The sequence below is a fragment of the Peromyscus californicus genome, unplaced genomic scaffold (assembly GCF_007827085.1).
Source record: "Peromyscus californicus insignis strain IS unplaced genomic scaffold, ASM782708v3 Scaffold_11__1_contigs__length_118956290, whole genome shotgun sequence".
Taxonomy (NCBI): Eukaryota; Metazoa; Chordata; class Mammalia; order Rodentia; family Cricetidae; genus Peromyscus; species Peromyscus californicus.
This window is the reverse complement of record NW_026294402.1, coordinates 108,509,008-108,526,530: the sequence shown is the minus strand read 5'-3', so window position 1 is coordinate 108,526,530 and position 17,523 is coordinate 108,509,008. Positions and strand designations below refer to the sequence as shown.

At 50.0% G+C, this 17,523-nt stretch overlaps 2 protein-coding genes across 5 annotated transcripts in view; both read right to left on the bottom strand.

Moving 5' to 3' along the window:
- Glb1 (galactosidase beta 1) overlaps nucleotides 1–16,111 on the bottom strand; it is a 76,250-nt gene extending 60,139 nt beyond the window's left edge. For both annotated transcript variants that reach the window (XM_052723167.1, XM_052723177.1), the window contains exon 1: nucleotides 15,935–16,111. In XM_052723167.1, the coding sequence (XP_052579127.1) occupies nucleotides 15,935–16,009 (75 nt within the window). In that variant the 5' untranslated portion in view covers nucleotides 16,010–16,111. The remainder of the gene's footprint in view (nucleotides 1–15,934) is intronic.
- Nucleotides 6,060–16,048, bottom strand: Tmppe (transmembrane protein with metallophosphoesterase domain). 3 transcript variants are annotated; one of them, XM_052723222.1, is made up of 3 exons: nucleotides 15,935–16,048; nucleotides 12,947–13,243; nucleotides 6,060–12,885 (listed from the first exon to the last, which is right to left on the bottom strand). In XM_052723222.1, exons 2-3 carry the CDS (start codon nucleotides 13,130–13,132, stop codon nucleotides 11,728–11,730), a joined length of 1,344 nt encoding a protein of 447 aa, XP_052579182.1. In that variant the 5' UTR covers nucleotides 13,133–13,243; nucleotides 15,935–16,048; the 3' UTR covers nucleotides 6,060–11,727. The 3 variants fall into 3 exon arrangements, with proteins under 3 accessions (XP_052579182.1, XP_052579172.1, XP_052579161.1); XM_052723212.1 differs by lacking the exon at nucleotides 15,935–16,048 and adding an exon at nucleotides 15,649–15,910 and having other exon boundaries at nucleotides 6,060–13,243; XM_052723201.1 differs by lacking the exon at nucleotides 15,935–16,048 and adding an exon at nucleotides 15,144–15,258 and having other exon boundaries at nucleotides 6,060–13,243.
- Nucleotides 16,112–17,523: the final 1,412 nt, after the last annotated feature.

Genomic DNA, 17,523 nt, shown 5'->3' with positions numbered 1-17,523 from the left:
CTCCAACTCTACATCTTAGCCATAACTACCAGGGTATCAGAGAAAAGGAACTTTAAATCAACATTTTTAAAGCTGTAGGGCCCAATCCAGTTGATGAGTTGAAGTGAATGGGGGGGTGGGGGTAGGTGGAGTCAATCAGCGCCTTTTCACAAGAACAGAAAACAGGGCACTGCACACAGTATCCACTGCATTCCCTCTGAAATGCCTGTTACACCGTGTGGAGTCACACACATACACCTTCACTGGCTGTAATGTCAAATAAGGAGTCAACGTTTCAGGGAAACCAGTTTGGGGTTCACTTCAGGAGCTGTTAGGCAAAGTGCAACACTGCGCCCTGGTGGACACAAAGACGGTGGCGAGGGCGACCGGAACGGACCACCCCACCACCCCCGCCTGCAGCCAGGGCTACCAGAAGCCAGCAGCCTACTATCCCAGAGTACTGGGAAGCTGCCACAAGCACCTTTCAGCTTTCAGAGGGCAAAATGCCAGGATTCACTAGCATCATAGCCTACGGCAGCTTTGGAAGCCATGTGGAAACATCTCACCTGTGGCCTGGTATCAGCCTAGGGAGTCCAGGGCTCCACTGTTTGTCAGTTGGATTGCTGGACTCTAAATGTCCCCACCAATGACGACTTAGGACCACTTTCTCGGTGGGACTTCCCACTTCATGCTGAACCATAGAATGAGACGTAGCCACGAGTGCTTTACCGCTACTGAGGCTGAAATTGAGCAGAGGGGCACTTGTTCTGGAAAAGCTCATCCATGGTGTATTATAGGACCTAGTCACAAGCGCCATGAGGCTGAAGAAAAAGGTGGATGGACCCAGGACTGCAGTTAACTGAGGACTTACAGAAGCGTGGTCCTAAGCAGCAGATGGATTGGCTGACCTCCATAATTTGGGCTAGAAAATGAGGTGTATATTCACAGGGCTTCCCTTCTTCTCCTGCCCCTCATTCCTGTGCTCTTGTCTGGATTCTCAAGCTACCTGCCCCCAAGCTCTTGTTTCAGGTTCAGTTTTCAGAGGAACCCAGATTAAGACAAGTGGTACCAGGAATCACCTCATGAGAAGGGTAACCCTGACTGTCAGTTTAATGGAATTTAGAATCACCAAGAGAGACCTCCAGGGTAAATGTATTTTGGATAAGAATAGTCCTCATGGCCTCATATATTTGAGTGCTTGGTCCCCAAATGGTAGAATTGTTTCTTTTCTTTTCTTTTTTGGTGTTTCTAGACAAGGTTTCTCCGTGTAAGCCCTAGCTGTCCTGGAACTCACTTTGTAGACCAGGCTGGCCTCTAATGCACTGAGATCCACCTGCCTCTGCCTCCCAAGTGCTGGGATCAAAGGCGTGCACTGCCACCGCCCTCCGGGTAGAATGTTTAGAAAGGATTGTGAGGTGTGGTCTTGTTTAGAGGAGGTGTGCCAGGAAAAGGTGTGGCCTTGTTGAAGGAGATGTGTCCCTAGGAGTAATCTTTGAGGCTTCTAAAGCCGAGCCTTCCTAGTTAGCTGTTTGTGGATCAGATGTCAGTTCTCGGCTACTGCTCTAGCACCATGTCTGCCTACCTGTTGCCATGTGTCTGCCGACCTGTTGCCACGCTCCTGCCATGATTATGAACTTTAACCCTCTGGAACTCTAAGCAAGCCCCCAATTAAATGCTTTCTTTTATGAGTTGCCTTAGTCATGGTGTCTCTTCACAGTATGTCTATGAGAGAGTTTTCAGGAAGTTTTAACTGGGTATGGGAGACCCACTCAGATTGTGGGAGGCACTATGTCATGGGCTGGGGTCCCTGGCTGAGGAAAAAGAGAAATTGAGCTGAGCACCAAAATTCATTTCTTGTTTTCCACTGTGGACACAATGTGCCTAGCCGCTTCACACTCCTGCCATCATGCCTTCCCCATCATGGTGGACTGCACCCTCACACCGTGAGCAAAAATAAACCCTTAAGTTTCTTCTGCCAGAGCAATGAGAGCTGTAACAAACATCTAAACATGCGTTGTGGGTCAGCATCTGGAGTTTTGGGAGGTGTCGACTAGCAACCAGACCTTACAGCTAGTGTTTAGTGGGTGAGCAAGGATACCCCAAAATGAATGCCATGCTCCTCACCTATGCTGGACAGAAGAGGTTAAAGGGGGCAGGATTTGGCATGTGACTTTGTGTGTGTGTGTGTGTGTGTGTGTGTGTGTGTGTGTGTGAGAGAGAGAGAGAGAGAGAGAGAGAGAGAGAGAGAACATGTAGCATGTATGGTGTTGCACATGTGCCACAGCACACATGAGGCGATCAGACAACTGTGGAGTCAGTTCCCTCTCTTTTCTGCAGGTTGTGGGATTGAACCCAGATCATTAGGCTTGCACAGCAAGTGCTCTACCCACTGAAGAATCTCCTCATGCGGGAGTTGGCATGTGACTTAGCTCGTTTGGTTTACCAGGAGCTGGACAGACTGCAAGGCTGGCTGGCTTGGTTAGGAGGTTTGGAAGCTCTGAAGAGAGACTGACGAGTTCGGGGCAGTCTTTGAGTGGTACACGCTTCTGTGATGGTGTCTGCAGAGACCCTCATCTCCTACCAGGAGAGCAAGGTGGAGGGTCTAACCATGGTGGAACAGTGGAATGAATCTAGAGGGGCAAAGCACAGTGTCCTGGGAGAGGACACTGGAGTGGGGTGTCTGCCATGACCCATGAGTCTCACCTTGGTGCTGGCTCTGATCCCTAAACTCATGGAATGGTTTCTTGGACACAAACATGACAGCAGCCCGCAGGAAGAGACGATGCCGGGCGTTGCCTACGACCCTGAGGAAGCAATGGTTCAGGGAGGGGGCAAGGTAAAGACGGACACGAGAGAACCTACTGTCTGACTATATAAACCACAGGCCTCAGGAGGCCCAGAGATGGACCTTCAGTGAGGACATCAGTGAGGAGGGCTTTGGTAACCTTAGCCTCTCCATGGCAGTATCCTCGGGAGAGAGTGATGACCAAAGGTACGGCTGTGACACTGGCCCCTCTATCGCTGGGGATGACAAGATCCCAGCATTATCAAGGGGACCACTGTAAACATCAAAAGCTGAGGGACCCAATTTCCAGCAGTGATCCCAGGCAGTGTCTTGGAAATCACAGTATGTGGTGGTATTGTGTTCCCCAAAATATTGTGCACCCTAATAAACTTATCTGGGGTCAGAGACAGAACAGCCACTAGATACAAAGGCTAGAAAATGGTGGTACTCACACCTTTAATCCTAGCATTCCAGAGGCAGAAATCCCTCTGGATCTCTGCGAGTTCAAGGCCACACTGGAAACAGTCAGGCATGGTGAAACATACCTTTAATCCCAGAAAGCAAGTCTTTAATCCCAGGGAGTGATGGCAAAAACAGAAAGATATATAAGGCGTGAAGACCAGAAACTAGAAGTGTTTAGCTGGTTAAGATTTTAGGCTCTGAGCAACAGTTCAGCTGAGATTCATTCTGGATGAGTCCTGAGGAAACAGGATCAGCTGAGGAACTGGCAAGGTGAGGTAGCTGTGGCTTGTTCTGCTTCTCTGATCTTCCAGTATTCACCCCAATACCTGGCCTCAGGTTTGATATTATCAATAAGAACTTTTAAGGTTCCTGCTACAACAGTATCCCCGTGTGGTGAGATAGATAGGCAATGGCTGTCTTCCACTAGAAAACTGAGATGCCTGTTTCCAGTTCTCAGCTTTGAGTCAGTTTCCCGACACAGTGGTTAAAGGGAGAGGTGAATGGATCCCCTGAAGGAAGGACCCTACAGTGTCACCGCCAGCACAAGCAATATTCTCAAGCCCTCAACAATGGGACTTAGGGTACCTACCTGTGTCCTCAGGAAAGAGGTGTGTCCAGGCCTTAGGAACACTGTCAGCACAGTTTAAGCCAACATTTATACTAGGAAATGTGACACACCATCATTCTCTCTTGTCACTCCCAGTGGATCCCAGGAGTAAAGAGAGCATCCTCCTGTTATTTCTCTTGTTGGAATACAAACTGGGACCAAACTGGAATGGTTTTCCTTATCAACATCCAGCGAGCCCTCGCCATGTACAAGGGCTTTTATGGATCCAGTGAAAGTTCTAGAACTTTTTACTCTTCCTTAAGATAAACCTGGAACAGCTACATGGTCCTCGACCAAGGTTTAAAGGCCCTCTCCATGGAATTCCACCTGACCCACCTGTGGGGCCCAGCTAACAGCAGAAGCACCACGGGGGCAGCAGTGGACTATTTATACCTAAGCATGGCTCCGAGAGCGGGTACCCCAGGTGTGGGGTATCGTAGAACAGAGGACATGCCTCCAGCACTTGGCATGCTGCCCCCGTGGGGATCTTTTCAAACCCTGTCCCTCAAGAGGCAGAAAAGCAGCCTGTGTGAGCGGACAGGAAGTAGTGTTCACCCTCTCCTGCCACAGGCTACAGTCACCTGAGAGCATGACTGTTAGAGTACACCTGTTGCGATTTGAATGTAAAATGTCACCCATGGGCACAGAGTCCAAACATCTGGTCTCCAGACGATCCTGTTTTAGAAGGTTGTGGAACATTTAGACCCTTGCTGGAGAAAGCCCGCCACTGAGGGCAGGTCTTGTAGGTCAACTCTACTTCCTGATTGCTTACACAGCATGACCATGCCTCACCATGCCTCACCATGCCTCACCATGCCTCACCATGCCTCACCATGCCTCCCCCGCCAGGATGGGCTGCATCTCCTTCAACCATTAGCCAGGACAGCACCAGGGAGATGGCACAGAGAGTGGACACTTGGCCACCAGGCCTGACAACCTGAGCTTGATCCCCAGGACTCACAGGGTGGAAAGAACTCCCAAAAGTTGTCCTGTGATCTCCACATGTGTATAGCATGTGCACACGCACATACATGCATACACATACAAAAAACTGTAGTAATTTTAAAGAAGTGAGGATAAGCCCTTCATCCCATAAACATAAATGTCAGGGCATTTTGTCATAGCCAGGCTTGGTAGCGCCTGCCTTTTTAATCTCAGTGCTCCAGAGACAGAGGCAGCGGATCTGAGAGTTCAAGGCCCGCCTGGTCTACATAGTGGGTTCCAGGACAGCCAGGGCTACACAGAGAGACCCTGTCTCGAAAACCAAAAAGAAAAAGAAAAGTAACTCCCACGACATCCACAGACGGTCCTGCTCATCCAATACATGAACAACATCATGTTATTCGGACCCGGGGAAGGGGTCCAAGAAGGGGTCTCAAAGGAGCAGTAATGCCAACAGCAGAGGTGGGGAATCCAAAGGACAGTCATTTCTTTTCTTTTCTTTTTCTTTTTTTTTTTTTTTGTTTTTTTGTGCTGAGATTAGAGGCATGCGCCACCACTGGCCAGCCTCCAGACAGTCATTTTTTTTTTTTGGTTTTTCGAGACAGGGTTTCTCTGTGTAGCTTTGCGCCTTTCCTGGAACTCGCTTTGGAGACCAGGCTGGCCTCGAACTCACAGAGATCCGCCTGGCTCTGCCTCCCGAGTGCTGGGATTAAAGGCGTGCGCCACCACCGCCCGGCCAGACAGTCATTTTTAACCTTCACTGCCACGGAAAAGAAAACCCACTTGTGGTTCCAAAGCAATCCCCCTCAGCAGCCAGCTCCCTCTGGACTTCCTGGCCTATGGTACCACCGACACCCATGAGGTTTCCAGAAAATCGTAGGAGGGCTGGGGAGGTGGTTCTGGGGTAAAGAGAACACTTCCGCCCATCCAGAGGCCGCAGTTCAGTCCCCAGCACCCACATCATACAGCTCACAACTGTAACTCCAGCTCTAGAGGAGCCGACGCCTTCTTCTGGCCTCTTGCACACAAGGTGCACATGAACTCACACAGGCACACGCACATGCAAATAAATAAATAATAAAATCTTTCTTAAAAGAGGAGGCAGAAGGGGGGAGGGGAGGGAGGAGGAAGGGGAGGAGAGAGGAAGGGGAGGAAGGAGCAGGAGGAAGAGGAAGAAAGCAAAAGAGGAAAGACAGGGAGCTAGCTTCTGGTGACTAACAAACCCCTCAGACTTGCCCCGTGTACAGTTCAAGCCCTTCTGAATGACTGGACACTGAAATGGCATCATGATCGATACATTTTTATTTCACACTTGCAGGGTGTGGTGGCATCAGTGTTTACAAAGTATATAGCCATAGGAACAGAAAACATTAATTCTGAGCAGCCGTACTGGATGTTCAGGGACCCTCCAGTCCCCACCCCCACTATACACACAATGCATATAATATTGGAGGTTTAAAAAAAAAAAAAGGCAGCACAAAATACCCTTTGACCAAGTACTTCCCAAGAGTCTAATGCTGACCAGTGTGATTTTTTTTCAGCTCTAAGAATCTTAAAAAAATAAAACATTAACTGTAACAGTACAGGCGTCAATGGGTAACTTGAACATCTCCCCTAAGAGTTCTAGTCCTCAGTGCTAAAAATAAATATATCTACATCCCTTATGCACATTCCTGGACTTGAACAAAGAGTAAAAGCAGTGTGGTGATGTCACAGGTTAAGGGTCATTATGAACTTTTGGAGAAAGCTGCAAAATTTCTATCCAATGGGTCTCCACAAAGCCCTGTCAGCTCCCCCCAGCTCCAGGGTGGAAAAACCCAGCTGTCCACTAGCAACCCAGGGCACTGGAAAGAGGGGGAGGAGGCTGGGAGGGCTCTGCACAGCTAAGGCCTCTTCAGTCCCTTATGGTCACATATCACAGAGAAAGCCAAGGGCGATTCCTGATGACCAGAAACCCAGAGGCTGCTGTGGCCAGTACAGTCTGGACAGGCTGAAGAAACACAGCAACTGAGGTCATGGTGACAGTTAATACCCCGAGGGACAGATTTACGGATACTTGCTCTGCCCCACATCTCTGCTTATTAATTTTGTTTATTCATAGATGTCTTGTGTTAAAAACTTTTTTTCTTTTTCACATTTCAAAGGTCTGGCTAAAAAGAGGGCAGTGCCATGGGACAGGCAGAGGCGAGCAGAGGACACGGAGAACAGTGAGCACTTTGGGTCTGGATCCTCAGCCTCCTGCACTCCTGACCAGTAATCAGCTTAATTCTGTCCCTTTATCTCAGGGAAAAATAAAAAGACAAACATACAGTTTAAAAAAAAAAAAAAAAAGCTGGGCGGTTATGGTGACGCCTTTAATCCCAGCACTGGGGAGGCAGAGGCAGGTGGATCTCTGTGAGTTCGAGGCCAGCCTGGTCTATAGAGTAAGTTCCAAAACAGCCAGGGCTACACAGAGAAACCCTGTCTCGATAAACCCAAAATAAAATAAAACTAGGAAGCTGGAGAGACGGCTCGGTGGTTCAGAGGACCCAAGTCAGGCAACTCACAACCATCTCTAAGTCCAGCTCCAGGCCTTTGGCTTCCTGAGGCACCTGCACGCATGTGCACACAACACACCCACATGTAAGACACAAAGAGCTACACATGATTAAAAATAAAAATAAATCTAAAAAAAAAAATAGCTGAGTAAAGGCACTTGGCACCAAGCTGTACAATGTGAGTTCGATCCCAGAGACCCACATGGTAGGAGAGAACTAGCTCCTGCAAGCTGACCTCTGACCTCTATATTAGCACTACACACACACACACACACACACACACACACACACACACACGTTAAAATACACATTAACGAAAGATGTCCTTAATTATTTTCACTTACTTCTTTGTGCATGTGTGTGTACGGGGAATGTCATACACTTAGACACAGCACGCACGGCATATGGAACTTTTTCAGACTTGGATTCAAACCAAAGAAAACTGTAAAAAGACAGCTTTTTGAGAAATTAGAGAAGGAACTGGGAATGCACACCTTTGATCCCGGCACTCAGGAGGCAGAGGCAGAAGGCTCTCCTTGAGTTCCAGGCCAGCCTGGTCTATGTAGTGAGTTTCAGGCCAGCCAGGGCTACATATTGAGACCCTGTCTCCAAAACAAACAAACAAAAAACAACAATCACAACAACGAAACCAAAACAAAAGAACAGAGATCAATGAAATAGGAGCCAGAAAAAAAAACGCACAAAGAATAAGCAAAATAGATATTTGGCAACGGCACAATCAACTGACCCTTAGCTACACTCCAACAACCGAATTCAGGAAGGAAGGAGCGGCCACTACAACTGGTACCACAGAAATAAAGATGACTGTAAGGGGATGGACATGGAGGCACATGTCTGCAATCCCGAGTCAGGGGGCTGAGGCAGGAAGAGTATGACTTCCAGAGCAGCTGGCGCCTTAGTGAGACCCAGTCAGGGAAGAAAGGAGGAGAAGGGAATTCCATGAACACCTCCATGCCAACAGGCTGGATAACCCGGAGGCGTGAGGGAGCAAACTTGCTCTACTAAGACCAAAGTAGGAGGAGAGAGACAGCCGAGAACAGAACAGCTGTTTCCCTTCTATACACGATTTCAGAAGAGCAGGCAGTCTCGTCTCTTCAGAGAGTCTATTCGTATGATTGCGTGTGTGCTATGTGATCTGTGTGTGAGTGTGGGCACACACTTGGCGCCGCACACATGGGGAGGTCCAAGGACAGCTCTGTGGAGTCAGGCTTGTCATCCAGAGCCACCTCACTGGCCCTGGGGCTGTCAGCTGCTGGGCCACCTCATTGCCTCTGATCACTGTTTTTCCTTTCTGTCATGGTCCTGAGACTGAGCCTAGGGCCTCACACTTGCAAGGCAAGTTCCCCACCACTGAGTTGTAACCCAACCCACACCCGTTAATAGAAAAGTATTTGGTAAAACAGTTCAGAGAGGATGAAGGAGCCAGGCGTCGTGACACACGCCTGGCATCCGGCACTTGGGAGGCCGAGGTGGGAGGATGACTGTAAGCTGAAGGCCAACTGGTACACACAGCAAGACCCCGTCTCAAAAATAAAAACAACAGAATGAATGCCATGCACACGAATGACAATATGACAGTATCAAACACAAGAGACCCAGGACGCCAAAGCCAACTTCATCAAGCCCAGGGCCCTGAAGAGACGGATCCAGAGGTCAAGGAACCAGTAAACATAACCGGAGGGGCAGGAGTCTGGAGTCCAAGGGCTCCCCATGGCATCAGGAGTGAAAAGATGTCAACTCCGTCTGGGGAGACCCAAAGCAAAGCAGAACAGGAAGGCCAGTCAGGACCCTGAAAGGGATTGAGAAACCAGAAATGGGGAACACTGGAGAAAGTGACCTTCCTGAGGCCAGAGGGTGGCAGGTGGGAGAGGTACCCAGGAGGGTGTGGGAAAGCTAGGGGCTGAGTAGTGGTCTCTCCCAGAATCCCATCAATACATCGTGGTTTCTACAAAGTCTCTCCCAGTTCACTGAAATCTGTACAAGGTAAGAGGGGATGAGAATGCCACAGTTTCAAAACAAAGCTATTTCTCTCTCTCTTTTTTTCAAGACAGGGTCTCATGTAGCCCAGGATGTCCTCAAACTCACTAACTCACCAGTAGCTTTGAACTCTGAATGTCTTGTCTCCACTCGCTGAGTGCTGGGGATGACAGGCATGTATTTTTTTTTTTTTTAAACTGGATGGCCCTCTGCCAATACCTTATCTACTGGGAAACAAGACTGTGTGAGTAGTCTCCTGCACCCCCCAGACCCCATCACACCAGAAGGACAAGAAGATGAAGAACCCCCATCTACAAAGCAGAGTGCGCATAGGAAACTCAGGCACAGGAAGGAGGCTCTCAGCAGGTATCACATGGCCATCTGGTCTCTGCTGGAGGGCATCCCACCACTCACTGACAATTCCCATGCCTGGCTGCTCCAGAGACTCTCCAGGCACACTCCTTAGCAGGTCTCTGATTAGCACTGATGTAAATCTAACACTAAGGGCCGACTATGGGTACAGTCGTCACATTTTCCCAGCCAAAGCAGCCTTGAGGTATATTCAAGAATTACACCCATTTCGGGGCTGATGGAAGCCAGAGATCTAAGGAGGACATGTCACTGCCAGACATCAGCCCTCCCTCATAAGCAGCAGGAAGCCCCTCTCCAGGCAGAGGGCACCTGCACCTCCCTATACAGAACTCCAGGCCCTGAATCTAAGCTACTCAGATGTTCCTCAACACATCTCAATGAGGCCTTTTCCTAAGAGAAGCTTTCTGATATAAAAAGGGCACAGTCTCTCTCGCCTCTGGCAAAGGCTAGACCAATAATCTGCAGACATTGCACAAGATAGCTCCTTTTGCTTTTCTTTCTTTCTTTCTTTCAGATGTATTTATTATGTATAGTGTTCTGCCTGCAGGCCAGAAGAGGACACCAGATGGTTGTGAACCACCATGTGGTTGCTGGGAATTGAACTCGGGTCCTCTGGAAGAGCAGCCAGTGCTCTTAACCCCTGAGCCATCTCTCCAGCTCCCCTTTGTTTTTCTTGTGGGTCTAGAAGCCCTAGGGATGACCCTATGCTTCTGTTGCCAGAGGCCAAGGTAGATGGATTAGAGTCCATCCGTGTCCATCGTCTTCCCCCCACGCCCCTAGCCAGGTAAGCCAGTCCTGTCATTTCAGAGCCAGGGCCTGGGGGAACGTGCAGGGGCAGAGGTAGATCACAGTCATATCAACTTCAGCTTTCCTATGGGTAGACAAGAAACCGCAGCCTCTCACCAGAAGCTCAGACGCAAACCTGGGGTAATGGGAAGGGGGCTCTAATCTCCTGAGTCATCCAACTGTGACAGATGGCCTCCTGCCATTAGCAACTCTCAGAGGCTTCACTTCATCTAGCTATGAGTGAACTGAAGCCAGCCTCAAACAAGCAAACCACTTTGAAGGGAACATGGGTTTCTAAGGCCTTGTTTAATGTTTATCTGTATTAAGAATCCTGCACTCACCATGACCAATAAAGCTACTTAACCATCAGGCCATAAAATGACCTTTCAGAAGGACTTAGTATCCCTTCACATGTATGTGTATACACACACTCACACACTCTCTCTACCTTACAGTTTTGTTTTGTGATGCTGGGTTGGAACTCAAAGTCGGGCACCTCCTAGGCAAGAGCTCTGTCTCTGCACCACACTCTCAGCCTTGAGACATACCCCATCACATCAGTGTCCTTTCCTCACCCCTGAACACAGAAAACATCCAAAGACGACACAGAACCAGGATTCAGAGCCGCCAAGATATGAAGAGACTAGAGCCGTCACCTACCAGGATTCCCATGATTTCTTCTCCAGCCACCAAGCCCAGCAATCAGCACCCCTCAAGGTCAAGACAGGAAGGGCCCCATGCTCTCATTGATTCTACTGATGTCCTCAATAAAGGTGACCTTGACTGAACCAAGGGGGAAAGGGATACAGTCCTCCAGCAAGCAGAGGGATGGCGCCCATCTCAATTGACCTCTCAACATGGTCCATGCCCAGACCAACTGTCTCTAGATCAAGAAATTTCAGAACCCACCCAAGTCCTAACCAGGGTTAAACCCACAGGAGACAAGTGTCCCTGCTTCTCCCTGAGGTGTCCTTTCCAAGCACTCAACCCTCTACAAAAGAGCCTCTTCTCTACAGCAGGCTGGAAAACAAACGTGTGTTCGCATTTATGTGGCCGAGTGGAATCACAGGTGTACTACCAAAAAGCAACTGATTATCTGAAGAGTTTAATCAGCCTGAACTTGTCAGGCAGCCGGTTCCCTTGCAAATCGCTGCTCCCAGCAGGCTGTGGCCAAAGGGGTGCTGGCAGGGCTAGGCCGGAGCAGGAGATGGACAAAGGTGTTGGGTAAGGACAAGGCGGCAAGGGCCACTGGGGCAGGCTTAGGGAGCCCGCCACAGGATGAGTTCTGTGATTTCCGCCCTGCTCCCCAACCTCATCGGTATCCCATAGTAGGCTGTGCCTGGACTGACATACACAAATGTAGCCTGGCCTACTTGGTAGAGTCCAGCAAAGAAAGGGTTCAGGAGATAGGCTGCGACATTCCAGGGGAAGATCTGCCCTGCGTGAGTGTGCCCAGAAAGAATTAAGTTGATATCTGGCCGAGCCTGGAGGGCTCTCTTGGCAGCCAGAGGCTGGTGAGCCAGCAAGATGGTGGCGCTATCCGGGCTGCAGCCCTCCAGAGCTTTGTCCAGGTCCATGCCGTGGCCGGCGTAGTGGAGGATGTCTGCTTCTATGTCGTCCACGCCCGCCAAGCAGACCCACTCTTTATCAGCCCCACCACCGTCCTGGTCCCGGGGGGCAGAAATCTTCACGTTCTCATTATGCAGAGGTCGGACATGCAAGGATTCCAGCAGTGCGAACCAGTTGCTGACGTCCGACGTGTAGTATTCGTGATTACCCGTGACGAAGTAGGTGCCAAGATGAGCACGGAGCTGGCCCAAAGGGGCCACTGCCGTCTGCAGGGTGGAGGCCTCCGAATCGGAGAGGTCACCCACGATCACGGTGATGTCCGGCTCTAGCCTGTTCACCATCCTCACAAACATCTCCATCTTGGTTCTGCCCACTGTGGGCCCCAAGTGAATGTCCGAAAGGAGCACAATCTTGAGGTTATTCATAGAGGGGGGTAGCTGATGGATGGGTACCTCCACGGTTTTCACCACTGGGGGCTGGGCAGCATTCAGAAGGCCAATGGTACTGAGTACGGCCGTCACCGCCACCGCCAGGGCAGGCCTGAGCACCAGGTACCTTGTCTTGTCAAGGCTGCCCACCACCCTACCAGTGCGCCAGGCTAAGAACTGGTAGGCCTGCTCCGTGGCGTTCAAGATACAAAGGAAGAAAACCATAATAATGTAAGCACCCAGGCAGGAGTAGGCTGCTAAGGAAAACACATAGGGTTCCTCGGCCACCAAGAAGAGCATGGTGAAGAAACTGGAATGTGCCAGGGCCAGAAATGCCACGACAACCAGCTTCCAAAGCTGGAAACAGGTGGATTCCACGGCAGGGGAATGGCTGAGGTTGCTCACTGTGCTCCGCCAGATGTACAAGGAACCAATGAGCATGAGGGAGTTGACAAACAGGACCATCTGTGCTCCGCCAGATGTACAAGGAACCAATGAGCATGAGGGAGTTGACAAACAGGACCATCTGCAGGCGGAACAGCCAGCGCCAAGCCTGGAGCTCAAGGGTCTCAGCCAGAAAGGAGCGGGAGAGGATCATGGACACGAAGACAGTGGCTGCAGCCAGGGCAGCCTTGGAACCCGGGGACAGCTGCCTGAAGAGTACCATTCTCTCAGCTCCCAGAGAGTCCCCAGCAGCTCAGGGCAGGCAGACTCGGGAAGGCAAGTGACTTCTTTAGAAAGGACAGTGGCCAATGAGAGACTTCCAGATGAACTCCGCCTGCAACCAGGAACTGGCATCAGCTTTGTGGGATAGATATTAAAGTATCCTCATCCCCAGCCAATAAAAGCCCACAGACCACTTACACAGCTCCAACCTGCCTCAAATCCAAGCCACTAGAATATCAGTTGGTTGCTATGCTTTATTATTAAAATAACTGCAATCATGGCGTGATGCGTGACGGATAGTTTTATTTTGTTCTTTCCTTCTTTTTATTCTTTTTTACGACAGGTCTCACGTAGGCCAGGCTGGCCTTGAATTCACAATGTAGCCAAGTATATCTTGAATTGCCAATCCTCCTGCCTCCACCTAACAAGTGCTGGGATTACAGGTGTGCTCTGCCATGGGTGGTTGGTTACGTGGTTCTGAGGATGGAATCCCAGGCTTCATGAATGCTAGGCAGGCACTCTACCAGGCAGGCCACATCTCCAGCCTCAGTGCTCATCGTCCTAACAGTGTTTCGTATGTTTAAAGGTTCCCCTCAATGGGTATGAATTGTTTCCTTTTTTTAATAATAGGAAAAACACTCTAAATTACCAGCTGTCAGCGTGAAGTCTAGGGAAAATCTCTCCCTAAGTCAAAACTCTTTTCGTACCAATATTAAATGTCACTGCCTTTCCATTCTCACTCTTACTGTGAGTGTACAATAGAGTTTTTCAAAGACTACCAACACGTGAGTTCACTGCAGACTGCAAAGGTCAACATAAAAAGCTGACTTCTGGGGCTGGGGTATAGCTGAGTTGGTAGAGTACTTAGCATGAGCAAAGGCCTGGGTTCCACCCTCCGCACTACATAAACAGGCACAACGGTACCCAACTATATCCCCAGCACCTGAGAGGTAAAGGCAGGAGGGTCAGAAGTTCAAGGCTATGTTTTACTACATACTAAGTTAGAGGTGGTCACCTTGGGCTTCATGAGACCTTGTCATTAAAAACAAAAGAACGGACTTATCTTAATGTAACTACAACTCTGAAAATTCTGAGACATTTCTTTTTCATACAATGTATGTTGTGCAATTGGTTTATGACTTTTTTTTCTTTCTTTTTTTTTTAAACTTTATTTTATATACATTGGTGTGAAGGTGTCAAATCCCCTGGAACTAGAATTTCAGACAGTTGTGAGCTGCCATGTGGTTGCTGGGAATTGAACCCGGGTCCTCTGGAAGAGCAGCCAGTGCTCTTAACTGCTGGGCCATCTCTCCAGCCCGGTTTATTATGGCTGGCTGCTGGTGTTGCCCTCTTTAATCCCAGCACTCTGGGAGGTGGAGCCAGGCAGATCTCTGAGTTTGAGGCCAGCCTGTTCTACAGAGTGAGTTCCAGGACAGCCAGGTCTATACAGAGAAACCTTGTCTTGAAAAAAACAGAAAAAAGAAAGCACGCATTTTAACTTTTCATCTAGGCCTAAAGTTTGAGAGTTAATGCTGCAGATGCAAACAAAAAAACAATGGAAAGCTATAGTCGACTGGTATCTCTCTTTGACCCTAGTCTAAGGGCTCAAGATGGTACTTAGATTCTCGATGAGACAGCAACCTCTGCAGAGGCCTCTCCCAGGGCCCCTCCTACTTCTTACCTAAGGAATTACACCAGGCCAATGACCTCCATAAACCCTAGTCTCTTCCTGTCCATACTGATACTGAAGGAATTATGGGTTCCTTTCTGCCCTCTACCCTACCTGCTCCCATGAGCCTCTGCCCATTGGTTCTCAAGGATGGCAAGCTCACACGGAGCAGCAGGCACTCAATTTGCAATAACTTTTTCCTTAAATGAAAGCATTCTCAGCAACTCTTTTCCAAAAACTTAAAAGTTTCAACTCTGGTTTTAGATAAACGTGTGCCATTTCCAAGAGAGTAATTTTTGCAAGTTGTAAGGCTTCAAGTCTACTAACTTGTACGTTAACTTACCCCCGACTCAGTCCATCTGGAGGGCCCCAAGCTGATTCGCTCAAAATGCAAAGCAGCAGCAGCTGTGTTCCACCAGGCACTGTCGCCTTCACAGGTTCGGTGCGAACCTCCCCAGCGGCCGTGTCCAACGAGCCTCAGCCCCCCTCTTCCCCGCCCGCCGCCCCCGGAGATCTCGCCTGGGGCAGTTTGCCTTTTCCCACCCTCAACTCTAAAAGGAAAGGCTTCCAGAAAGACGATGAACACCCCAAACTAAAAGCATCCAGCAGGTGGCTAGCAAGAAGCGGACAAGATGTTTGAGAAGGGCGATGTCCCCTAATACAAATATTCCTGTGACCCCACTGCAGGAGCCTCTCCTGACCCCATTTTTCTCCTTCCGGAGCGCTCCGTGAAGCCCGAACTCCGCAAGGATCGCGCCCCACGCCACGGCCCGAGGAGCCCTTCCGCAACCCCGCGCAGCCTGGAGCCCCTCTCCCCAGAAACCGAAGCTGGAAAGGTGCGGGCGCACCTCAGCTAACCCCCGAACACGCTGCACAAACGAGGAAACAAGTCTGCGCGCAGGGCACCGCCGCAGCGGAACCCTAGCGCGCCAGCAACCAGGAAGGACGCGCGCCCCGCCGGCCGGCCCGCCCCTTAAGGGAGGCCTGGCCACTGCCTGCGCCTCGGCGGCCCGCTTGCTCCGAGGGGTGACTGAGGGTTCCCCGGATTCCCGCTGTGCAGAGCCGCGGCTTCCCTGGGCCTCTGGCCGCTTCCCAGCGGCGGAGCGTCCCCGCGCGGTGGCACCGAAGACTTACATGGACGCCTTGCGCAGCGCCCAGCCGGAGCGGCGCCAGTAGCAGGAGCAGCGAGCACAGCGGGACCCGAAGCATGACGGCGATCGGGTGGAATCGCTCCACTCGGCCGTGGGCACTCTGGCCAGCCGCTCCACCTCCGGGCCTGAGGACCCTCAGCCGGGACCCGCCCCAGCAGGACCCGCCTCCCGCCCCGCCCCACCCCGCCCCGCGGCTCTGGGCTCCGAGCGGAGACCCAGCCTCTCCCGGCCACGTGACTCCGGAGCAGCTGCTGTTTAATCATGGCCTGCATCTGCGCGTCCCTCCGGAATGGCGGTTCCCCTGAATCAGCCTTGATTAAGCGCAGGGGCTGGTCATCCACCGGGGCCTTCAGGCTGTCCCGGCTACCGAGAAAGGACTGAGCAGGGAAACAGCCAGTCCCCACTGCCCCCAGCAGTAGAAGCCTCGCCCCGTAAACGCTCCCTAGCACGTGGTCTGATGCTTACAAGGTGTGGTCCACAGGCCAGGCCACTCAAATTTGGGAAATGGGTCCTCGAAACACAGACTCTAGGACAGGACCCAGCTCTGAGTTTCAGTGCATGCTAAAGCTGGAGAAGCGCTGCGCTAGGTTATTGAGGGATTCTAAGTGTGACTCAGCTATGGGGAAGTTATTTTGAACTGCCAGCCTCAGGCTGCCTCGAATTTTAGTGGTGAGAAAGAACAGCGGCACTTCCCACTGTTAACTTCTGGTCTACTGCCTCCTGAGTGCTGGAATTACAGTCACATGCCACCACCTCTGGTTTAAGTGAGGTTGAATTAAATGTACATACTCAAGGTTTTCCAGCTTTAATGGGTTGTCATCTATAACAATATTCATTTATTTCAGGCATTGTTTCATTTTTATTTATTTTATTTATTTTTGCAGTGGTCCTCATTAATACCAAGCAAGTACTCTACTATTGGACCATACCCCTAAATCCCTATTTTGTTCATTTCTTTATTTCTCTGTTTTCTCTTATTTATTTATTTTTTATTTTTCTGAGACAGCTTCTCACTATCCTCTGACCTCCACATGTACATCATGGCACACACACATGGACACACACAAATACATACATGAACATATACACACAAATATACACTATATACATGTAATATACGAATAAATAAATAAAACCGTTCTTTTGCGGGGGAGGTGAGACAGGGTTTCTCTGTGAAACAGTCTTGGCTGTCCTGGAACTCACTCTATAGACCAGGCTGGCCTCAAACTCACAGAGATCCACCTGCCTCTGCCTCCCAAGTTCTGGAATTAGAGCCATGTGCCACCACAATCCGGCCTTTTTTAGAATATTTATTCATTTACTTTTTATGTGCATTGGTGTTTTGCCTGCATATGTATGCCTGTGTAAGAGTGAGTTGTGAGTCACCGTGTGGCTGCTGGGAATTGAACCCAGGTCCTCTGGAAGAGCAGCCAGTGCTCTTAATCTCTGAGCCATCTCTCCAGCCCCTAATTTAAGCTTTTAAAAACAGGATCTCAAGTAGTACAGACTGTACTCAAACTTACAACAGTTTTTGTTGTTGTTTTGGCATTATAAGACAGGGTCTCTATTATG

Bases quoted from the DNA above. Each gene is read 5' to 3' on its own strand.
- Tmppe (XM_052723222.1), bottom strand. From the start codon at position 13,132: ATGGTACTCTTCAGGCAGCTGTCCCCGGGTTCCAAGGCTGCCCTGGCT. The intron at 12,886-12,946 runs ATCTGGCGGAGC...GGTTCCTTGTAC, and splicing joins TGCTCATTGGTTCCTTGTAC to ATCTGGCGGAGCACAGTGAG.